General features: G+C 43.4%; 1 protein-coding gene across 1 annotated transcript in view; it reads right to left on the bottom strand.

Moving 5' to 3' along the window:
• Positions 1-4,019: 4,019 nt before the first annotated feature.
• Positions 4,020-25,483, bottom strand: part of ISPD (Nucleotide-diphospho-sugar transferases superfamily protein) — a 119,828-nt gene continuing 98,364 nt past the window's right edge. Inside the window, exons 11-12 of the mRNA XM_086526522.1 lie at positions 4,598-4,712; positions 4,020-4,483 (exon numbers count right to left, since the gene is read on the bottom strand). Coding sequence (XP_086382648.1) covers positions 4,620-4,712 — 93 coding nt within the window. The 3' untranslated portion in view covers positions 4,020-4,483; positions 4,598-4,619. The remainder of the gene's footprint in view (positions 4,484-4,597; positions 4,713-25,483) is intronic.

Below are 25,483 nucleotides of genomic sequence, written 5' to 3'. Positions count from 1 at the left end.
CCTACGACAACCGTACAGTGTGTATACAGAGTTCTCCAATTTACGTAGTTTTCGCTTGGGAAATGTCAGAGTATTAATTCGACCAGGCACAAAGGAATTTTTGAAATTTTTGATTCCAAGGTTTAGGGTGGCTATCTGGTCTTCAATGCAAGCCCATAACCTAAATCCCCTGTTCCATAGTTTGTAATTTGGCTGAAATTCAGAGATCGGCTTTTTATTTTGTGTATAGTCAAAGAAATTGTAATACCATTGCGGGACATTTCCACCCAACTAAACCTACTATACCACTTTTCTACAAGCCCTTTGAGCAGATCAATGTACCTTATGATGCTTTCAACACTTTGTTGATTGATGATACATCACACAAGGGTTTACTTAATCCATCCAGTACTACTATATCCCCACCTTCGTTTGAAGGGCATCTTCACGATTTTTACCTAGAGGATATTTTGGTCCTATATCTGCAAGCAATGTACTTAAGCGCATTGAGCACATCGAAATTTGTACTTACAAATGTACTTAGTAATTCATTGATTATACCTCAAATTGATACTGTTTATCTCTCTATGTGTTTCGAATACTCAGAGAGAGAGAGAGAGAGAGAGAGAGAGAGCCTTGAGAAAACACTTGATATTAAGATTAAACTAGTAAAAAATGTTACATTTCGTTGAAGCCATTCAGGGATGATTACATGGGCACAATTTGAATACGGCCAAAGAGATCTGCACAGAAAAAATGCTTCTTTCTTCGTTGCATTACTCTTCGTCCGTTCAGCAAGAAAGAAAAGTTTACGGAGTCAATGTCGGCAGTCTCCTCCACTATGTCATGTCGAAGTTGCAAAAGATTGCGTTGCTACCTTATTGTAATTACTGTCATAAGGTTTAGGTCTTTGTTCACCATTTCCACGTTTATAACAGCATTGTTTGCCAAACTTGCTATCTTTTGATCCATAGGCACATAGCAACCTTCAACAATGTGATAACGCTTGTACCAAAGGGAGATTATTAATGTCTGTGTCGCAAGAATATACTTGACAATGAAAGTGTCAAGAGCAATCTCGCAACATATGCCATCTGTTTCTTTCACATACCACCCTCGATCAAGAATCTTATCACACAAGAGGGAATCAAATGATTTGCAAAGCAACATTGTTTTAGCAACATGTACTTTGCAGGTATGAAATAACTCAACAAAGAGACCAATAGGACAAAAATTTGCAAGTTTCACCAATTTAGTAGGTACAGAGTTTCGAAGAGACCTCTGAACATCCCTATAGAGCCTGCTCCTCAATGCCTCACTCATTGTTGTGTCGGGAATAGGCCAATCCACAAAGTTCCAGTTGGTTGGTAGTGGAACCTTCACCAACACTCCTCTCTGATTCCTTAATTGAGTTGGTAGAAATGGTCATAGAAGAAAATACCCTCATTTGCCAGGCTTTTGCTAGTTCTGCCAGCATATTGCAAGACTCCAATATGAGCATGGGTCATAGAGATGAGATCTATAATGCACTCCAGTGGCTCCCATTCCTCATATGACGAAGGATAAACATCTGTGAATGTAATAGAATAGAAATAAATACAAACAACTGTATAACCTAATTATATACATGTGATAAAAGAGAAAAAAAAACAGATTCTCATTTCAAATTAAGATAATTTATAGAGTAATGCTAAATAATTAACTTACATTTGCACCGTGGATTATGCACCGTGGATTATGCACCATGGAGACATTGTCGCCATTAGCAATCACATCGGAGTGAGTGAAAACATGTTGAACAAAGACTTCTTTCACAGTCTTCTTACCGACCTCGACTTTGAATCCAGAACTCTTGCTTTCCATGCAAAACGAAATATGTTTGTTGCGTTCGAGCTTTTTCTCCTTCTTGGCTGCATAAGAACCCAAGAACCTTTGCTTATTCTCTGCTCTTGCCACCTATTATCTGTAGTGAGAGAGTTTGAGATTGAGATAGTGCTTATGCTACTACATGGTCTTCTTGGCACACTAATGGTGAGGCTGGTTGGGGACAATGTAGAGCAACCTCTAGAACTTCTTGGGCGGGTAGAAGACGAAGCCATAGGTAAAATGTAGGGAGAATGAAGTTTGAAAGCCTTTCATAAAGGTAGTGGATATCTTTTAATGAAGGGAGAGAGCTAGCTATCAATCAGTAGTCAAGTGTCATGAACTTGACGGCTACTAGCAGTGGGCCCTACTTTGTGAAAGCAGGAAGTTACCTAACGAAAATGGGACAAAACTCAATATTTTAAAATATTTTCTTTCATTTTTGTGTTGCTTTCCATGTATTTCTACGTTACGTAAGGTTGCTGCTCATTGGCTACGCCTTCTTTTCTCTCTCTTCAATAAGGCCCTCCAAATGACCTCCAAAATTTCCTAATGTCTTGAGCTCAATTGTTGGATGCTATTGTGCGGGAGATAGGGCAGATCTCAAATGGACTCAATTGAGCTAATGGGGCGCTAAGTCCATTCTTAGGCATGGTGTTCGAATAGAGCATCTTGAGGTTGCTTTGGCATCCGAAAGTGGCGCAAAAAGTCACACATGACGACTACTTTTTCCAAGGCATTGTTGCCTCGTTTGACCTCGAGTAGGCAGATCTCTTACCAAAATGACCATTCCTGTGGGCTCCTCTCTTGGAGCTTTAGCACACAACAATGCTATCCCCAAAGAAAGGATTTCCACAAAGCAATACAAGGCTCTCCTTTTAGTAGAGGATATTCCCATATAGATTTTGGGTATCATCCACATCGAAGCAACTTTAAGCAAAGTCTATTTTCCAAAGGCCCACCAAAGCTTACAAAGGCTTCAACTTGAAGGCTTCAAGTCATGACTCCTTAAAGGCGTTTGAAGGCTAAATTTCTTGCTCTCTCTCCAAACTATCCAAAGCTTAAATTCCCGCATCCAAGCACAATCTTTGCAATGTATGCTTCAATTCTCATTTATAGACATGACCTAATCGACGCATTGTTGTAAAGAGGCGAACACGAATTCCAAATGTTAAGACCCTCTAATCGCACAATGGGTGAAAAGAATGTTGAAAAGTTCAATGGCAAGGGTTTCACATGTGGCAAACAAAGCTACAAGAGCTTCTCATGAAGAAACACTTGTGGTTTGTTGTCAAGCTTAGAGCACCAAATCAACCATCCAAGAGAGGAAGACCCTACACTGACTTTGCAGCATATTGTTAGCTCCTTGCATAAGAAAGAGAAGAAGGAATTAAAGAAGTTGAAGCCAAATAGAGCAAGTGGAGGCATTCGTTGCATCTTCATCAACATTAGTAGGTTCTGTTAGTTCAACCAATAATAAGAAGTGTTGTAAGTGTGTCAAGGTTGGACACTTCTCCAAAGATTGCTACCAAAATAAATTTTGTATGCATTGCGGCAACAAGAGATATGCACCGGGTAAGTAGAAACAGCAGTAGCAGTGGCAGTGGCAGAAGTAACAACAGGTCTAAGAAAAGGACAAGCCAGCCTTGCACAATCCGAAGACAATGAGAATTAGGAAGAACTGGGCCTCTTTTATCGAGTAAGCATACCTAGTAGAACAATTGTTACAACTAAAACTTTTTTGCTAGAAGTTGATTGCAACTTGATATTGACAGTCCCTCATACTAACTAATTGCATTGCCTCGTTTGCAAACATCAGGCACAGTGAGCATGCTTAAATAAAGCCATTCAATCTAATTGTGTGACCACATCAATGGATGCATGTCTATGAGAATAACTAAATATGTACAGCTATCATGTATGTGTGACATGCTCCAACATTTCTCACTAGGATCTTTTACTTTGTCTGGATAAACAAATAAGAAAGCTAATGTGGGTAGGAGGATGGAATGCAATACACATGATTGATAAGCCAAATTTCACAAGCGTTCCCAAGCACTTCTTTTAATGCACAACTACGTAGAACACTTAAAACCATGCTACATGATAAGTATACAGCACAAACAAAGTAACAAGTTTTAGAATGTTGATCGCAGTACGCAGATTTTAAACAAGTATGCCCTTAAAAATCTCCTTAAAATGAATCTTTTGAAATTTTATTAACATTGTTAAAAATGGTCTGATTGGTGACTGTTAAAGAACAGCTAAAAATTAATTGTTTTGATAACCTATCTCTTAATGGCAAAGACTGCATAAGCAATTTGACCAAAAGAGTTTTTGTAAAAAAATCATGATTCAGTAGGTGAGCCTCTTTCAGTAAGACTAGAACATTGCCTGAGTACCCAGGCCAATTAGCTTTACTTCCAAGCTAGTTGTTCACAGCAGACTGCCTTGGCTTTGGTTGCATGTAAGATGGGAATCCATAACTTGTAGGGATGAGAAGCAGCTGATTCTCTCTCAAAATCTACACGTTTAAATTGTTATTTTCTGATTGCTAAGCGCTATCGTGAAGAGCCCGCAGCTTGTCAACACGACACCTCGTGTAGCTTTTCTTCAAGAAGATTGGCCACGTCTCTCCCATCTGTCAAAGACAAATCAAAATTATACTGACTTCCAAGCACCCAGCCTACACTAAGCACTTCATCTGACTTTTTATCAAACAAGGACAAAGAAAACCAAAAAGCAAAAGCACAACCTTGCTCATGTCATTCATTTTCTCATAAAGCACCCACAACATTGCTTTCTAGCTTTGCTTTTACACCTTGCTGCAAAATCCTCTCAGCAACTATCATATCATCAGGAGTTGTAACCTGAAAAAAGCCATGCTACACACTTTGAAGTATGCAGTTTCATCTCTTTATGCATAAACATGTTTAAAATGAGTAGAGGAATTTTACATAACATACAAGATATCACTGAAATACACTCTCTCAATGGGGTATCTCTCTCATTGTCTTTGTTTGATGATGTCATCTTCGTGTTCATGTCGTTGTTTGCTTCATTGGTCCATTGTGTTGAGGATGTAGCCTCTATCTCTAGTAGTGCAAAACACGCATACATACCAAGTGTAGTGCTCGTGTGTGCGCTTATGATTATGGGCGGTCTTATCATATACATAATGTATAGGCGGTGTCTAAACCCATGTGTGCTTCCATGCACAAGCATTACATAGATTTCGTTCTTAGCTTCAGGAACACGTGGTACATACATGTTGTAATGCACTTGGTGCAAAGATCCAATGCTTAGCTTGTGGGCTAATGAGCTTCTGAGAGCACCCCTGGAAAGGAGCCGTAGCATGGAATCAATTTGCAACTGATTGCTGGCAGGAACAAGCTTTGTGGTCAGAGCAGCATTCTTATGGTGGGAGAGTGCCCTTAGCAAGGCCTAGCAGGAAATAGGGAGCTCATGGGAAAAGCCCTTTGGGTGGGTTGTGGCTTGGAGGCTTGCTGTACGCGGGAAGGGGGGCCACTCTGTGGCTGACCCAAAAATAATATACGAAGCAGTTTACCGCAGTGGGCGAAGTCCGTGGTTCGCGATCGCTTCTACGTGTGGGAAATAGTCCCAGGGGACTCAAATAGGAGATTATGCACTCAATTTTTACTCCTACTTGGCGTCCGCCGCGTTCCCAACCTAAAATTAGGTTGGTTGAACTCGCAACCTCACGAGGTGCCTAGAATAGGTTGTTCCACGTAGACCACGGAGGCAAGCTCGCTACCCTCGTCTCTAATTGACACCCTCAATTTTTAGAGGGGATCTACGGTTGAAAATCGGCGTAGCTTGTCAGCGATAATCACAAACATTGATCCCAGATGTGAACTAGTTGTGAACTTGCATGTAAACTAGATGTGAACTAAGGAAAGTCTGTGAACTATCGTATTGTGGTGTAAACTCGATGTGAACCCGAGGTAAACTCGATGTGAGCTAAGATCGCGGCAGGCCAGATCTACACAATATGATGCTACCGTTCTACATGCTTATCAAAACGTGTGTAATAGCGTAGTGGTAACGCATTGATCTTGGGACGGGGAGGTTGTGAGGTCAAATCCTACCCAATTTATTTTTTCCTCTCAATGAATCGACGGCCCACGATCAACAATGATCTGAGACCGTAGATCCCCTCTAAAAATTGAGGGTGTCAAATAGAGACGTGGGCTCGCTACCTTGTCGAATAACCGACTTCCACAATATTTCAACTGCGCATAGCAGTGAGCCAAGAACTAGGAGCCTCAAATGGGCTCCAAATCGATCTCAAAGGAGCTCTATGGAAACCTTTTTCGAAGGCCTTGATGAAGATAATTGTGGAGCCAAGGTTCGACAATGGCTTGAAAAGATGCACACGCACAATTGCTCACACACATCTATAAATAGCACAAAGTCGAGGACGACTATGATTTCAAGACAGAGGTAATGTCATAAAATCTAATATCTAACCAACCCAAATGATTTTCTCATATTAAACTGGTCATTTAATGTGGGAGAATAAACGGGAACAAGGGTTAGAATATAGACATGTGTTTATGGATCTGTCTCAACACGGGGCCAAGGTTAAAGGGGTCCAAATGAGAGATTTGGTTTGTTAAAGAGCAATGCTACCTAATGGAGCTTAAAGACCTTAGGGTTAGCTTTATTAAAGACCTCCAAAAGTTAGTGATAAGAGTCCTTTGACCTTAGGCAAGCTAGGGCTGACCTTGAGGTGTGAATCCTACCAAAGCATGAGGTGCTTGTCGTGCTTGCTAACTAAGGGGCTTAAGGTATTTGTGGGAACCTTGCCCAAGCTTGAGGTGAGTCGGCTATGGGGTTGAGAAGGCTCCCAACTTCGAAATACAGAGGTTAAAGGCTCAATGGAAAGCTCTCGTAAAAGCCTTCTTTCACACAAAAGTAATGATTTAAAAACACACTCTTGGAAAATATGCAAAAATCAACACCCAAAAATGCAAATGCAACAAAGTACACACACACTAATTGCAATCTAAAATGCAAAGCACAATCTTCTCATCACCTAACCACCGAAGAGTAGTGGAGCATGCTCATGCCCAAGTAGTAAAGTGGGATTATTAGGAACTCTAATGCAATAGTAATTAATCGGCCTAGGTGTAAAACCGTCGGCTCTGATACCACTTGATGGGTTAGTTGATGCAGAAGCGTACTCCCTAATCACCAATGATTAGTGTTAGGGTATGGAGGGTGAAGCTTAACCATGGTGTTAGGGTTAGGGTTAGAGAGATGGTGATTAGGGTTAGGTTATGCCAAGAGCAAGAGCATAAAGAGAGTACAGACACAATGATAATGTTCAAAGTGCAATTGATTGATTAGAGAGTAGCCTCTATCTAGGCTTAGTGCTTTACAATCATTGGCTAGAGAGGTTGCATCCTCTTGCTATTAAGCCATGTTATCATTTATCTCTTCCTAGGTAGCTAGAGGGCTTTACCACATGGTGCCACAAGTTGGGCTTACCCTAACAACCCCATAGTAGAAAGCTTTGGGGTGCTAAGGCTATGGTAGCATTGTAGAAGCTATGTGCTAGGAATGCCTTGTACTGTGGGCATTGGGAGTAGAGGGGGCATTGGCCACAAGGAGGTACCGTGTTGGTAAACGGGGCTAGACCATTTTTCATAGCGTGAAGTAAGTTTTGTAGAAGCTCTCTGTGTCACAAATGGGAGAGCACACGAACAATTAATAGACCGAAAACTGAATCTAATAGAAAGAAAATGGAGAAGTTCGCCACATTATTGGGGACCACAAGATGGGTTGGTTCCCCCCCCTTTAAGAGAATCTTTATTAACGGGGAGAATCTTTTACACGCACAAGAACCGGAGAAAACTCCTTCGTTCTAGATCTCAAACTCGATAGTAGTTTTCTTCCCATTCAAGAACTCAAGAGGCAAGCTCTCTGCTCAGTGTTCCTCGAGTTTGCTTTCAGAGAATGATGGCTCTGCAAACCGTCTTAAGCATAGGCCGAAGCCTCCTCGCTCAGTTCTCACAAGTAGAGTATCTGCCAAACACAAACGCAGTAGCGGACTCTGGTAAAACTCATACACAAATCATCACCTGTTGCTCCCGGCACTTAAAGAAACCTCCAATCACAAACCCTTCGTGTGAACTTGCGGCGCCGTCACAATAGAATCTCCTCGGCCTCTTCTCTGAGCAAAGGCACCTTGCTCTTGGTAGCAAGATCTCTAAACTGGGGCACCATGGGTTGCTTTCATAGGTACTCGAGGCCTGCAGGGATAGAGGAACTTAGTTTTCCAGGAATAGTTGCTGCCCACACCAGATAGAGGGACGAGGGTAATCACTTGCTGCCATAGATAGCTAGAAGAGGGAGCACCCTGATTTTGGCCCTTTCTTAAACAGATGGCTGTCCACTTATGAAGTGGGCAGTTAGCCACTTTTCAAAAAGGTCTGCACCTATTCAAAACACAATACAACCTTATGAGCTGAAAATAATGCTTGCACAAACACACTCCAGGAGTCCCTGGATGAAATATCATGATCAGATGCAATGCAAACATAGACTCCTTTATGGGAAAGCATCTACATTTCCGGAAAGCACTCAAAAAGCAACCTCCTTTTCAGAAAGCATTGCATTTCTTCAAAGCTTCTCAAAACCTATCTTCATGCATGTGCTTGAATCTTACGCGTAACTCATACTCGGTTGGGATTCCCTCCAACCATGAAATATTCCCTAACCAATGCTCCCGTCACGCATCTTGTGACGCATCAACAATATCCATTACTCGGTCTTTCACACCACACTCATGGAACACTCCTCGGTGATGCTTTATGTTACTTGTCATATGACGCATCAAAAATGTCCATTCCTGATGGCTTTCTCGATCTTGTAGATTTACAATTGCTAATTTCACACTTCTTGTGTGCACAAAGTTAAATAGTCCTAATTTCATTTAATACAATTTGCTAAGAAAAATAAGAAAATAGCCAATTTAGCAATATCCCTCTCAATTCTCAACAATTGTCATCAACTGTAGTGCTTGTTCATAACCATCCAAAATCTTGGGATAAGGTGCTAACCTCTACTTGGTCATCCATTGAGAATCCAGAGTAGAGTAGTTCTTGAACTTACCAAATACTTCCATGTAATCTTTCTAGCCACTCTTGATGATAAATGATCTCTTCCAATTGGAGTATTTCTTCTATTTCCACAACCTCAAGGGGTTCCTCAGCAATAGGCTGACTCGGAGGCGGTCCCAAATGTGGTCAAAGTAAACTAACCAATTAAGCAATATGGATCCTATAACTAGGCGGTAGCTCTAATCAGAATGTGACATCCTCACTTGGTCGATTATCTTAAACGGCCCATAGTAACGGTTAACAAGTTTAACCACCTTCCCCTTATAGGTCACTTGTTTCTTCAGTCTCCCCTTCTCAAACTGGAGTAAGACCATGTAAGGTGCAACGGAATGAATGTTGTATTTTCTCAAGATTAGTGATCTTTATTTGCTCAAGGTTCCTTTTAGTTCCTAGGGAAGGAGAGAGCCTTCCGTCTTATGGAGAGTGCTATGATCACGAACAAAGTGAGTGGATATTGTGCGTGCAAGTGAATGAGAGTGAGAGAAGGAGAGAGAAGAGATACGACACCCGAGAGGTTGTAAAACCGTCCTCCGAAGGCCCCACTCTCGTCGGCAAGAGTGGTCTACTTTGATTGCACAAAGGTGTACAATGCGAATGCAATGGGACTATGCCGATGACGACGACGGTGATGACGACGACGACTTGGTGGCTGAAATCTGTGGTCTTCTAACTGCTGATTTTCGGGACTGTTTCGGTGGCTGAAAATGACTGTTTTGGCTGCGTTTTCTTTGGCTAATGATGGGGGAACTTCTGCAACTAATCTGGGATGTATCTGCTACTGTTCATCTGCCTGAAATCTGCGTTTTGTCAAGGCTGAAAAACGCTGAGATCTGCAAGTACTGCTGGCGTTTTTGCAAGGAAACGCTGACTGAAGATGCTAGCGTTTTTGCATGGAAAACGTTGGGGCTGACGCTTGTAGGTCGCGGGAAAATCATCAAAGAAGAAGCTTATGGCGATGCTAATGCTGTGGGAGAAAAACGCCAAGATGAGGGAAAGATGGCGATGGTTTCTGCTTGAAAAACGCTAGGGAATGCTAAGGGGGGGGGGGGGGTACTACTGAGAAGTTGCCTGTTGAGCGGGAAGCTCCTGCTGCCTCTTCTGCCAATTACTGCTAACCATGCAAAAACGCTGAGATCTGCAAGTACTGCTGGCGTTTTTGCAAGGAAACGCTGACTGAAGATGCTAGCGTTTTTGCATGGAAAACGTTGGGGCTGACGCTTGTAGGTCGCGGGAAAATCATCAAAGAAGAAGCTTATGGCGATGCTAATGCTGTGGGAGAAAAACGCCAGGATGAGGGAAAGATGGCGATGGTTTCTGCTTGAAAAACGCTAGGGGATGCTAAGGGGGGGGGGGGGGGGGGGGGGGTACTACTGAGAAGTTGCCTGTTGAGCGGGAAGCTCCTGCTGCCTCTTCTGCCAATTACTGCTAACTGGGTTTGCTTATATATTAACTTAGCAAAATTGCCTTACCTACTTTTGTTGGAAAGTCACTTAAAAATAATAAGTGAAAATAACCAAAAATAGGAAAATAGGCTAAATGCAATGAAAAATTCCCCTAACTGATGCTAATGGATTTTGATGGGAATTCCGATGATCATGCTATGTGCAACCGGAGGATATGCATCTATGCTAAGTGACTGGGCATGCACGGTCTACGAATAGACTCACAAAAAGTGTCAGATCACTTCTTATCTAGACTGACTTGACTGACGGGAACCCTGCTATGGTGTAGCTTGTGCACGGACACATAGGGTTGGGATGTGTCACGTGACATCCCCTCCTTTTCAAAGTGAGGTACTGGTACCGAACTGTATGGCGTCGAGGGAGATCGCCAACAGCAACCGGAATCCTGGAAGGGACTCTTCGCCCGCCCACTCTGATGTGTGGGTCGTGCGATACTTGAACTTCATAAAGGTCTGCAACGCTTGCTTCTTTGGGCTGCGCCGAAAGCGACACAAAGTCTTCTGTGGCTCCTTCCTTGCTTCAACTTCGTCTAGGGATCTGCTTCTGTCGTCTTCAAGAATCTCCATGGCTGAAAATTCCTGAAACCATCTCCAACACAAAACCATGAACATACCCATTCCATGTGAAGTGAAGAAAGAAAATCTTGTCTTCTCTAAAGACTGTGTATGCAATGTAGACGAACATAGAGACGGAGTGACAACCCGCTCATCAAACACATGCAAACAATGCGCTCGAATCTTGTCTGTTTGATCGAAATCAATCAACTGTGGCAAATCACAATGGAAATGCCCATGTTTGGTGCTCATACTATCATGTGCTCTTTCGGAAACTGTGTCATGCCAAGGAAGAGACATGGAATGTGACTTCCTTACATACAATCTTTTCAGCTTTTCATGAACAATCCGCATACATTCGTGCTCATCCATGATAGAACGTGCTCAACATACAATATGTCATGCCTAGGAAAAGGGATCACATAACGATGCTGACTAAAAAACAGGAAACCTTCAAACACTCGAACAATGCGTGCGTATCAATCATGCAAACACATAATACTTCCTGTGATGGTTCTTTGGACCAAGGCTCGAGAGCCAAGATCGCTTCTTCTTGAATGATCGAATCGTCTTGTGGGGGTTCTTTGGACCTCGACTCAAGAGCCAAGATCGGTTCTTCGTGATTGATCGAATCTACAACGAGGTTAGCTTCGCTAGAAAAAGCATCCACTAACTCATCATCCTTGTGAACAATCACATCATCTTCATGCAATTCATCCTGCAAATCATTATCATTCAAATCATCATGCTTCTCATAATCATGCAAGTTCTGTGTGTCATGCTGTGGAGAAAAAGAAATTGAGAGAATCTCCTTATCACGAATCTCCTTTCAACCTTGTCCTGCATATTAGCAATGAGAGATGAAGAAGGAGCAATGTCCTCTCCATGAATGACAATAGGAGAATCACTGTCGACATTGAGAGTTATAGTGTTAGCCGTAAATTTCATGAGAGCGTCATTATCACGAAACCATCGAATGCCCAAAATCATATCACATCCTGAGAGAGGAGAAACAACAAATCTTCTAGTGAAGACACTCTGTTGAATTGCAAACAACACATCAAGGCACTCCTCCGTGATGAGAGCGTCCATACCAGGACGAAAGCCAGAGACCTCGATAGGAGATCTCGGACTAACTTCGAGGCGGGCTCTCTCAACAAGAGAGGAACTGATCACATCATGCATACTACCTGGGTCAAACAATATGACAAAACGGTGCCCCGAGGTACAACATGATGTATCCTCCTACAATTCCTTGTGCCACCTTTTCATCTTGAGCAAGCTTAGGTTTAGCAGTTGTGTTAGCCTTACCCTTAGATTCATTGGAAGAATTCTTTGATGAGAGACTGTTGGAAGATTGGTTAGAAGAGTTATCATTCTTACCATTCTTACTGTTCTTACTGTTCCGAGGGTTCTGAGAAGTCTGCGAGGTACTTGTGGAAGTCTTGTTCTCCTAGGCTTTCCCTTGTTGTGCTTCATCTCGTGGGCGAGAGCAATTGCTACCGCTTTGTTGAGATCGATTGGATCGAGTACCTCCACATCATACTTGATATACTCGTCCAATCCGTAAAGAAATGCCTCCTTGCGCTTCGCATACGACTTGCGTAATTGAGTGCCGAGCTGCAAAACACGATTACAGAAAACCATAACCGGCATACCGTTTTTCTTGAGAGCTCGCCAATCGTGCAAGGTACTGAGGTGGCATAAACCGCGCCTTGAGCTTGTCTTGGAAATCAGCCCAACTAAAAGAGGGGCGTGAAATCGTCGGATGCCTCTAGGTGCGCGGCTAGCTGTGCCTCTTGCCATGCCTGGTACCAATTAATGGCATCACCGGCAAGGTACATAGCTGCCGTCAAAACTTTGCTATTGCCTGTTTTCTTAGTTGTCGCATAATAAGCATTAAATTGATGCAACCAAGAAGGAATAACTGTAGCATCCCATCTTACCGTCATACTTACTGAAAGTCAACTTTTCTGTGACTGGATGGTTGGAATCCGCATCGTGGCTTGCGCCACTTTACGAACTCCCACGATCTTTGGGTGGTTCGGTCTTCGAGGCTAGGACTTGGGCAATCAATTCTTGAGTCCGTAGCTCTGGTCGAGCTTCACGCTCGGTCTCCAAAGCCAATCTATGAGCGGCACGATCGGCCTCCAACGCCGCGTTTCTTGCTGCCGCTTCCTCCTTCCTTAGTTCTTTTCTTTCTTTTCTTGCGTCGCGCTCGCGTTCTAAAGCAAGGCGCTTGTCTTCCTGTCTATCCATCATGGCCATCATCTGCTTGACCATTGCCTCCATAGGGTCTGGTGCACTTGGTGGCGTAGATGGCGAAGGGGGAGGGTTGAAGAACTCATCTCTAGGTGGGGACGAGTCTTTGTCGCCTCTCTCATGCTCATCACCTGTATGCGAAGTATCCATTCCGCTTCGGGTGACGACCATGCACTATGATCTTGGGGTCTTAAGCTCGAGAGGAACTTGGGTTCTTGAGGGTCTTGAGGTTCTTGAGTCTTGAGGTTCTTGAGGTTTTCTTTCGCTTGCAAATCGCGTTGGAGAAGGATCTTCTCTTCACCCGAGTTCTACTCCTTTCTGCGGGCGCACCCCTTGGCGGCCTTGCGCTCATACCAAGGTTTCTTTTTCCCACCTCACGTCGATTGGCCGGCCACTAAGTGCACGGTCCGCTCTCAATGAGTGAAAAGAGACACAAGGGGAGGCTCGACAAGCCCTTCTTTCTTGGGATTCCTGTCACTCTTCAACAAAATACGATTAGGAATCGCCACGCCCAAGTAAACTTGGGTTCGTGCGACCGCAACAAGCAAAAAAATTCTTGTGGTTCTTGTGGTTCTTGTGGTTCTTTCCTTGAGTAATGCAGAACACTTCCAAAGCTCTCATACCAATGTAAGGTGCAGCAGAATGAATGTTGTATTTTCTCAAGATTAGTGATCTTTATTTACTCAGGGTTCCTTTTAGTTCTTAGGGAAGGAGAGATCTCGCCTTCCGTCTTATGGAGAGTGCTATGATCACGAACAAAGTGAGTGGATATTGTGCGTGCAAGTGAATGAGACCGAGAGAAGGAGAGAGATGACACCCGAGAGGTTGTAAAACCCTCCTCCGAAGGCCCCACTCTCGTCGGCAAGAGTGGTCTACTTTGATTGCACAAAGGTGTACAATGCGAATGCAATGGACTGATGCAATGGGACTATGCCGATGACGACGACGGTGATGACGACGACGACTTGGTGGCTGAAATCTATGGTCTTCTAACTGCTGATTTTCGGGACTGTTTCGGTGGCTGAAAATGACTGTTTTGGCTGCGTTTTCTTTGTGGGGGAACTTCTGCAACTAATCTGGGATGTATCTGCTACTGTTCATCTGCCTGAAATCTGCGTTTTGTCAAGGCTGAAAAACGCTGAGATCTGCAAGTACTGCTGGCGTTTTTGCAAGGAAACGCTGACTGAAGATGCTAGCGTTTTTGCATGGAAAACACTGGGGCTGAGGCTTGTAGGTCGCAGGAAAAACGCCAGAGAAGAAGCTTATGGCGATGCTAATGCTGTGGGAGAAAAACGCCAGGATGAGGGAAGGATGGCGATGGTTTCTGCTTGAAAAACGCTAGGGGATGCTGAGGGGGGGTACTGCTGAGAAGTTGCCTGTTGAGTGGGAAGCTCCTGCTGCCAATTACTGCTAACTTGGGTTTGCTTATATATTAACTTAGCAAAATTGCCTTACCTACTTTTGTTGGAAAGTCACTTAAAAATAATAAGTGAAAATAACCAAACATAGGAAAATAGGCTAAATGCACTGAAAAATTCCCCTAACTGATGCTAATGGATTCTGATGGGAATTCTGATGATCATGTTGTGTGCAACCGGAGGATATGCATCTATGCTAAGTGATTGGGCATGCACGGTCTACGAATAGACTCACAAAAAGTGCCAGATCACTTCTAATCTAGACTGACTTGACTGACGGGAACCCTGCTATGGTGTAGCTTGTCCATGGACACATAGGGTTGGGATGTGTCACTTGACAGACCAATTGACCAACTGTCAAGTCTAAATTCCTTTTGTGCGTGTCCACAATTTTCTTATGTTTTTCTTGAGAACGAAGAATTGCTCTCTTGACTTGCCCATGGGCAGTGCCCAAAACTCGGACGAACTCATCTGCTGCAAATTTCTTATCCTTAGTTAAAAGGATGGGTGGAAGCAAAGGATTACCATAAAGAATCTCAAAAGGAGCTTTCCTCGTAGAGGAATGTATGGTATAGTTATACCCATACTTGACAAAAGGCAAATACTTTTCCCAGTCAGAGTGTCTATCCGACACATAAGATTTCAACATATCCAACAATGTAGAGTTTGCAATCTCACTCTACCCCATTTGTTTGGGGAGGATTAGATAATTGGGCATCTGTGAGGTCCCGACTTGATCTAGATGCGATTGCTAAATACGTTGCCGATTAATCATGGTCTAAGATTTGGAATGATTTTGAATGTGATTTGTCATGTAATGTCCTGTGACGTCGAGTGATGTGACTCTCGATTGGTACATGTGCTAGATGTGTTGTGCCTAGTGCGTCGGTACTAACAGTCAGTGTCTGCTAAGACAGTTTATGGCATATGTCTGTTTTGCAAGCGTAATCAAGGGCGATTACAATGCTTTCAAGAAAGGGGTATGTCACAAATGGGTAACGTGGCAACAGACCCTGGGACACACATTGACACGTGGCAGCAGTACGGACCCGCAATATGCGCTGACATGCTAACGTGGCCTACCGTACGGAAATTCCGGATTTTGCAGCGCAATTCGTGGAGCTACTAACGTGGCATTGCGTACGGATTTTCAGGATTTACGCTGGCTGAATTTATTGGCAGCTTTTGGGTTTATTGCTTTATTTTGAAAAGCTTTTAAACTACTGCTTTTGGGCATCCTTGTACCAATAAATAAGTGAGCAAGGCCTCACTTCTCAGAGCATCTGCACGCAGAGTCTGAGAGTGAGCACCTACCCACTCTCTTGTACTTTGAACACAGATTAATACAAAAAGAAATACCGAAAGGGGCGCCAGTCTTTGGGGCCAATATCTCTAGGCACGGAACTACATCAGGCTGCGTCAACCTAATTGTGAAGTGTGAACTTATTTGAAGTGAATCCCTGCTGTGTCGCGGTAGAATCCTGACTTGGGGTGTCCAAGTTTGTTACAACTCTCCGAAGGTTTATAGGGCGCACGCAAAGGTTGGAGTAACCCTGGCGTCAGTTTCGTACCAAAGTTATCAAACAAGGCATGCCAAAAGTTTCCTATAATGCAAGGATCTCGATCACTTACAATAGACTTGGGCATCCCATGATGCTTGAAAATTTGTGCTAGAAAGATCCTGCCATGTGATATGTTTTTATCGTTTACTTGACTGAAATAAAGTGAGCTTGCTTACTAAATCTGTCGACAATGGTCCAAATTGCATCATTTCCGGTATGAGTCTTGGGGAAATCCATAATAAAGTCCATGACCATACTCTCCCAAGGTTTATGAGGCAAAGGTGAAGGTTGGAGTAACCCAAGCATCTTGTACAGATCGTACTTCACTTTTTGGCAAACTCAGCATTCCCTGACATACTAATCGATGTCTACTCTAAGGCCAAAGAAATACCTTTCCAATGCCAAGGTCATGGTTAGAATATCCCGGTGACCCACATAAGGTGAAGCATTTGCTTCATCCATAATCTTCTCTCTCTCATTGGTGTTGCCACACGAATGGATTGGTGGTAGTAGAGGTAACCATCCCGAAAAGAATAGGGATATACGTTCCCACCGTTTTGTATCTCCAAATAGAGGAAAAGTCGGCATCATCTCAATACATATGAAGAAGTGATTCCAATTCTTGGTGATATATTGAAGTAATTTCATTCACCCTCCGCCATCTAGACACTGCATCTACAGCCGTGTTTTAACTTCCAGCCGTATAAGGATCTAGCAATGAAACATGGATAGGAAGCTTTCCCTTCTAGGATAATTTCCTTGTGTAAGAAAATATCTCAAACTTTGGTGATCTATCTTGATCACAATGTCTACTCCTAGAAGGTAATGCTTCCAAATAGACAAAACGTAAATCACATTCACAAGTTCCTTCTCGTAGATCGAAGCATGTAACTCAGCATCCTCAAGCTATCTACTCTCAAAAGCCACTACATGGGCTTCTTGGTTAAGCACTGCACCGATGCAATCACTTGAAGCATTTCAATGAAGCTCAAAGGGTTTCTCAAGTCTGTATATCGAATAGGACCTGTAACGCGAGGGTACTACGTGCCCATTGAAAAGAATACCCTTTTGGCACTTCAAAACAACTTGAACACACACACACACACACACACACACACACACAATCCACACAAGACACGGAGTGACGGAGTTCCACTCTTATAGTGCACTAGCCCCAAAATGCTGGCATCTCTTTTGGTATTTCTTTATATTGCCTCAACAAGGTACAAAGTCTGGGGGGCCCTCGACTACAGGGCAGCTCCAACCGCATGCGGGAGCGCCGCGAGGCTTTCCTTCGACTCTAGCGTCCTAGGCCTTTCTACACCATAGTCCAGGGTGTACTCCGATGGCATTACCGACCACCTGTGTGGCTCTTCCCTCCCCCCATCTCTTGATTTAGCCCCATTGTACATATACTGGTTTTTTCATTGGGAGAGTCTCCCACCATGGTTGTTGTAGCCCTCTCTTGAAGAGGTGATTGTAGCCCTATGGACAGTTTCAGTTGTCACAAAAATACGGAAGCGTAAATTGACTTTTAAATTGTACTTCAAATACTCGAGAGAATTTAAGAGAGAGAGAGAGAGAGAAAGCTTGACACTTCATTGGGGACCAGAAGATGGGTTGGTCCCCCCCTTAAAGAGAATATCTTTATTAGTAAGGGAGAATCTTTACAAGCACAAGAACGGGGCGAAAGCCTGTCCTCTATTCTTTCTTGGCCCATTTCTGCAGTCTGCCAAGAGTCGTCAATCCCTTAAGGAAGCGAGAGAGATGACCTTGCTCTGATACCAATGTCACAAAAATACGGAAGCGTAAACTAACTTTTAAATTGTACTTGAAATACTCAAGAGAATTTGAGAGAGAGAGAGAGAGAGAGAGAGAGAGAGAGAGAGAGAGAGAGAGAGAGAGAGAGAGAGAGAGAGAGAGAGAGAGAGAGAGAGAGAGAGAGAGAGAGAAAGCTTGACACTTCATTGGGGACCAGAAGATGGGTTGGTCCCCCCCCCATAAAGAGAATATCTTTATTACTAAGGGAGAATCTTTACAAGCACAAGAACGGGGCGAAAGCCTGTCCTCTATTCTTCCTTGGCCTTTTTCTGCTTCTGACAGAGAGAGTAGAAGAACTGCTCTCTGACTACTGAGAGGATCTATCCTCTTCTGTGAGATTTTGGGAAGCTCTCGTAGGGGAGAGTCTACCTTCCACAAAACTCATCGGAAGCTCTCACGAATGAGGGTCTATCTTCCGCTAACTGTGCCACTTTGGACGTAATCATTCCTGCAATTAACCAACCACAAAAACATGCAAAACACACACACACACACACACACGCTTTCTGTAATTTTCTGCACATAACCAGAAATTGTTACCTGAGTGCGTTCCAATGCCAAAATGGAGGTCCTTTTCGCGATGGAAATGCTCCAAACTTGGGGTATGTGTAGAGTAGGTAGTGGAGAATGAGATTCTATTAAGACTTTGCTGAAATTCACCCTAATACAAGTGATTAGGGACTGAAAACAGGGAATTTGCAGCAGCTAAACAAGGGAGAAAGAGAGTTTTCTACTACTTTACACGATGAAACTTCTCCTAAGACTGCATGCAACCATGAGTCCTTGTTCTAGGTGATGGGTGCTCAAAGGCTCCACATACACCACAAGGTGCTGCTCTCAAGCTTCAATGGAGAGCTTCACTGCGTAGAGGATGGTCAACTTGGGGGGGGGGGGGGGGGGGGGGGGGGGGGGGGGTAGTGCACTGCCAATTTGGCAAGAGGGGGAGGGGCTGCTCTCTTATAGCCTCCCAGAAGAGGGGACGCTAGCATGAAGAGAGAGAGAGAGAGAGAGAGAGAGAGAGAGAGAGAGAGATTGCATGGGAAAGTGTGCCAAGTGGCACACTTACTTTAAAAATTAAAAACCATTCAACTTTTGACTTTAAAAATCCTATGCTAGTTAATGAAATGTGCAATTAAGTGCACAACTGCACACATAGATGCAACAAATGAAAACATTATCTGCTCCCAAGCGCATTGCCGTACTAGCAATGCTCTGACATTACCTGTTCGCACTTGTCCGGCCATTTGGTCCAGCGCAAATCATTACTTTTAACTAACTTATCCTAAGGCCGTAAAATAATCAAGCCTTAGGGTTATTATTCTAAGGACCCCATCTCATTCATGTGCTTGCACTAGCGCGCGTAATTTTCTAAGCCTGAAATCTGAGGCTACTATCTACCCCTTCATTGAAGACCCGATTTCCCAATCGCTAGGGCTTCAGGGTATTTTCTGCTAGGGTCTCCGTGAGGTGCACTGGCCCAAACTTGGGCGCACCTGAGGCCCCAGAACTGCTAAATCTATTATGATGTGCACACAACTAATTAGATAATTCTTTTCTCGTAAATAAATTAATTATTTACAAAGTCTGACTTAGTTACATCTCTCTTGGTTCTAAACAGTTGACCTCAACTGTAGAGCGTCAACATAACTGTGCAAGATGTCTGGGTAGTCCTTAAGATCGGACTCAGTCATCCACTTTGCATCTAAAGGAGTGTAATTCTTGAACTTGACTAAATACTTTCGATGTAGACTCCCCAACTTGAGTTGTCTCTCCGAGTGGTGTATTATCTGTTCAGGTTGAAGGATTTCCTCGGTCTCTTCGACTTCTGGAGGATCTTCTTGTACTAGCGCCACTGGAGGAAGTCCAACATATGGTCGGAGGAGACTGACATGAAAAGCATTATGGATGCGCCAGTTAGAAGGCAAATCCAATCTGAAAGTCACGTCATTTATCTGTAATTTTGAAAGGGCCGTAAAATCTATGGGAGAGTTTGACAACTTTCCCTTTGCCGACCCGCTTTTTCAATGTAGCTTTCTCAAACCGAAGCAGGACATATTGCCTTTTTTCAAGATTGAGATTCCTTCTCTGCTTGTCTGCTTTTCTCTTCTGTTGCTCTTGAGTACGAAGAATCGCTTGCTTTACTTGTTGATGGGTAATATCAATATTGCGCACAAATTCATATGTGGCGAAGATGTTTTCTTTGGTCACCATAATAGGAAGTAAGAGTGGCTTCCCATAAATAATTTCGAAGGTAGCTTTACCGGTTGAGGAATGTATGGTATTATTATACGCAAACTCAACTATTGGTAAGTATCGTTCCCATTCGGATTGTCGTTCCGAAACATAGCACTTGAGGAGATCTAAAACAGTGGCATTAGCGATTTCTCTTTGACCATCTGTTTGAGGATGATAAGCTGATCAAAAATCAAGCTTAGTTCCCAAGTTTCGAACAATGCCTGTCAAAATAGACTAGTCATGCGGGGATATCTATCGCTGACAATAGTCTTTGGCAATCCATGGTGTTTAAAAATCTGAGCTAGAAATATTCTAGCCATGTGATCAGCTTTGATCGTCTTCTTTACTGGAAGAAAATGTGCTTGCTTACTGAATCTATCTACTATAGTCCAGACTGCATCATTTCCATTCTTGGATCTAGGAAGATCCGTAATAAAATCCATGGCAATACTTTCCCATGGCCTGTTAGACACAGGGAGCGGCTGAAGCTTCCCATAAACTTTATGTCTGTCATATTTTACTTTTTGGCAGACTAAACACTCACATATATGTTTTTCAATGTCCGCACGGAGTGTTAGCCAGAAGAAATACCTTTCAAGGCACTAGTGGTGGAAGCAATTCCCCGATGCCCGGCATAAGGAGAATTATGTGCTTCATCCATCACCTTCTGTCGTAAGGACTGAGCTATGCATATTGCTTGTTGACGATAGAGCGTATTATCCCTAATGGAATAAGGTGGCCTTGAGTGACCAGCTTGAAGATCTACCCAAATTGTGGCGAAGTCTAGATCTGGAGGATACATCTGGCTGAGAGATTCTAGTTCCTCATGATAAATTGTTCTTAGTGCATTGATCTTTGGACGCCTGGAGAGAGCATCTGCAACTGCATTCTTTGTTCCAGAAGTGTGTAAAATCTGAAAATGGAACATGGAAAGAAAGTTGGCCCATCTCATCTGCTTTTCTGATAACTTTCTTTGTGTGAGAAAGTAGCGAAGACTTTGATGATTTGTCTTGATAATAAAATCAGCTCCTAATAGATAGTGTTTCCAAATGGAAAGAGCATGAATTACTGCCATTAGCTCTTTCTCGTATATGGAGACATGCAACTCTGCATCTTTAAGGCGCCGACTTTCATAGGCTATCGCGTGACCCTCTTGGTTCAAAACTGCTCCTACACAATCTCCAGATGCATCGCAGTATACCTCGAAAGGTTTGCCAAGATCAGGGACGGTGAGAACAGGTCCATGACTGAGTAGATACTTAAGCTTTTCGAAAGCTTGTTTTTGTCCAGACCCCCAATGGAATGGAATCCGCTTCTTTGTCAGGTCATGGAGGGGACCTGCTATCGCGGCAAAAGCTCGAATGAAACATCGATAATAGGAACAGAGGCCAAGGAAACTTCGTACATCATGTACTGTAGTTGGCGTAGGCCATTCTACAACTGCTTGAATCTTATCAGGGTCCATCCTCACCTGATTGTGAGACACTATATGGCCCAAATAGTGGATTTCTTTTAAAAAGAACTCACTCTTCTTAGCATTCACAAATAACTTGTGTTTGCGTAATTCTTCAAACACTAAGGCGAGATGTATATAGTGTTCGTCTTCCGACTCTGAGAAGATTAAGACGTCATCAAAGAAAACGCCTGTAAAACTTCTATATGAGTGGAAGATTCTATCCATCATTCTGTTGAATGTAGCTGGTGCATTAGTGAGTCCAAAAGGCATCACTAGAAATTCATACAACCCGAAGGTTGTTCTCAATGAAGTCTTATGCACATCCTCAGAAGCTATGCGGATTTGATGATAACTGCTCTTCAAGTCTATACGACTAAAGACACTTGCTCCTTGTAACTTGTCAAGAATGTCGTCAATCCGAGGGATTGGAAATCGATTCTTGATTGTGATCTTATTTAGAGATCTATAGTCTATGCACATACGGAATGTGCCATCCTTTTTCTGTACTAGCAAGAGAGGTGAACAATATGGAGAAGTACTAGGCCTTATTAAGCCCTTCTCCAAAAGTTCGTTAACCTACTTGAGAATTTCCTCTTGCTGCATTAGACTAACTTGATAAGGGGGCTGATCTGGAGGAGAACTTCTTGGGATCAAATCAATTGTATGATCCTCAGGTCGCGAAGGTGGGAGTTCATTTGGAAGTTCATCTGCAAAACAATCTTTATAACTTTCTAATAACTTAAGTCTTTTTTGCTCTAAAGAGGAAGAAAGTTGTGAAACAGACACATCTCTCTCTCTTGCAAAAATCAAGTACGCTGAAACACACTTTTTCATTTCTTTCTTGATGGCAATGTGATTGGCGATAGGAATACGCCAATCACCTGCATCTGCAAGTACAAGATACTCCTTTCCTTTATGAGCAAAGGATAAGGTTTTCTGAACATAGTCAGGAATGGGATGCATCTTATAGTGTCAAGGCATTCCCAAGATAACATCGCATCCTTCAAGTGAAGCTAGTAAGAAAGACTCTTGATCTTTGTAGTCGTCGACCTTTAGATTCAACTTCCCTATGATTGGAGTAGAGTTTGAGTTCTACCCTTTGAAAGCAGATTGTGCTTGAATAGAAACTCCAAAACGATTGGGCTGCAAGTTCACGTCATCAGCTAGCTTGGTAGAGATGAAGTTGTCTGTACTACCAGGGTCAAACAAAATAAGAGCCTGTTGGTTGTCGATACTACCCCATGCTTTGAGAAGAGCTCTTTCTTTTCCATCCTTGGTTGTATTTCCCTGTACATCTGGGACTGCATTGGAAGAGAGTGGTTGCGGAGGTTTGGTAGGAAAATCACCCTTCATATGACCAACTTGTCTGCACTTGAAGCATCTTCCTTCACTAATGTAGGTTCGCAACTCAGCAGGAGAGAGATATCTCCCTTTCTTGGGCTGATTTGGCTTTGCTTCTGCTTCGAAGGCGGTTCTTTTCTTCTTTTGCGAAGAAGTAGAGGTAGGCTGCTCATGGAGAGCCTTCTGCTTGGCATGGTAAGTGCTTTGCTCCATCTTCTTGGGAGTACCCTTGTCATGTATTCCATCAGCTATGCGGGCTGATTCCATAAGTATCTGCAAGTTACCTCGAGGGTAAAGCTTCATAGCCTTTTGCAAGGCTTCATGCAAACCTGCTTCAAACTTGTGCATCTTCTCCGAATCGTCAATCTTCTTGAATGGAGTGACTTTCAAGAGAACGTCCCAAAACCTATCCACATAGCGTAAAACAGTTTCATTCTCTGACTGTGAAAGTCGATCCCATTCTTTCTTTACCTCTTCCTCATAGTCTGGAGGAAGGAACTGTGCGTAGAACTCCTTGAAAGCAGTCCAATTTTGGGGTTTGCGATCTACCAGGATAAGGGTTAACCACCAACTGCTGGCAATGCCTTTCAGGTACATACTGACATGGTGAAGCTTGGATCTTTCTTTAAAATTCCCTTCAGCAAATGCAACTTCGAATTGGCGGATGTAAGCCAAAGCTTTGTCATTATCACGCCGTCCATTGTAGGTGTCGAATTTCACATCTTTGTCTTCCGACTTGAATGTTTTTTGCCTGTGGTACTTCTTCTTATGGTGCTCCTTTTTTCTATGCTTAGACTCCTTATGCACAGGAGTCTTTTCCCTTCAATGCACTTCTTGCTGCAACAGATCTTCAAGAAACATGTCTTCCAGAGCAACGATGTCATCCAGATCCTTCATGAAAGAGACCTGAGGGGAATCAGAGGGATCCTGCTCTTGAACCTTTGGGTTAAACCACACATGGCGTTCTGGAGGTTTCCTCCGCCTCTCGTGCATGCGGGAGGTTCCAATCAAAGGATCTTTCCTTGGTTCTAGCGCCTTTGGGTTCTGCGGGATTTCTCCCGACCCCATCGGCATTTTCTCCTTCCCTTTCTCAAGAGTATGGAGAATCTTTTGGACTTCTGGATGGGAGAGAACTTTTTGCAACTCTTCCACCTGCTGTAGAAGGAGGAGGAGAACTCTATCTCGCGTCCTCCCATTTCTGCAGTCTGCCAAGAGTCGTCAATCCCTTAAGAAAGAGAGAGAGATGACCTTGCTCTGATACCACTGTCACAAAAAAACGGAAGCATAAACTAACTTTTAAATTGTACTTCAAATACTCAAGAGAATTTGAGAGAGAGAGAGAGAGAGAGAGAGAGAGAGAGAGAGAGAGAGAGAGAGAGCTTGACACTTCATTGGGGACCAGAAGATGGGTTGGTCCCCCCCCATAAAGAGAATATCTTTATTACTAAGGGAGAATCTTTACAAGCACAGGAACGGGGCGAAAGCCTGTCCTCTATTCTTCCTTGGCCTTTTTCTGCTTCGGACTGAGAGAGTAGAAGAACTGCTCTCTGACTACTGAGAGGATCTATCCTCTTCTGTGAGATTTTGGGAAGCTCTCGTAGGGGAGAGTCTACCTTCCACAAAACTCATCGGAAGCTCTCACGAATGAGGGTCTATCTTCCGCTAACTGTGCCACTTTGGACGTAATCATTCCTGCAATTAACCAACCACAAAAACATGCAAAACACACACACACACACACACGCTTTCTGTAATTTTCTGCACATAACCAGAAATTGTTACCTGAGTGCGTTCCAATGCCAAAATGGAGGTCCTTTTCGCGATGGAAATGCTCCAAACTTGGGGTATGTGTAGAGTAGGTAGTGGGGAATGAGATTCTATTAAGACTTTACTGAAATTCACCCTAATACAAGTGATTAGGGACTGAAAACAGGGAATTTGCAGCAGCTAAACAAGGGAGAAAGAGAGTTTTCAACTACTTTACACGATGAAACTTCTCCTAAGGCTGCATGCAACCATGAGTCCTTGTTCTAGGTGATGGGTGCTCAAAGGCTCCACATACACCACAAGGTGCTGCTCTCAAGCTTCAATGGAGAGCTTCACTGCGTAGAGGATGGGCAACTTGGGGGGGGGGTAGTGCACTGCCAACCTGGCAAGAGGGGGAGGGGCTGCTCTCTTATAGCCTCCCAAAAGAGGGGGCGCTAGCATGAAGAGAGGGAGTAAGGGGGGGGGGGGGGGGGGGGGGGGGGGGGGGGGGGAGAGAGAGAGAGAGAGAGAGAGAGAGAGAGAGAGAGAGATTGCATGGGAAAGTGTGCCAAGTGGCACACTTACTTTAAAAATTAAAAACCATTCAACTTTTGACTTTAAAAATCCTATGCTAG

This window comes from Adiantum capillus-veneris, chromosome 13 (genome assembly GCF_014529385.1).
Source record: "Adiantum capillus-veneris isolate H3 chromosome 13, ASM1452938v2, whole genome shotgun sequence".
Lineage (NCBI taxonomy): Eukaryota > Viridiplantae > Streptophyta > Polypodiopsida > Polypodiales > Pteridaceae > Adiantum > Adiantum capillus-veneris.
The sequence above is the reverse complement of the archived record's forward strand: the minus strand, read 5'-3'. Positions and strand labels throughout refer to the sequence as shown.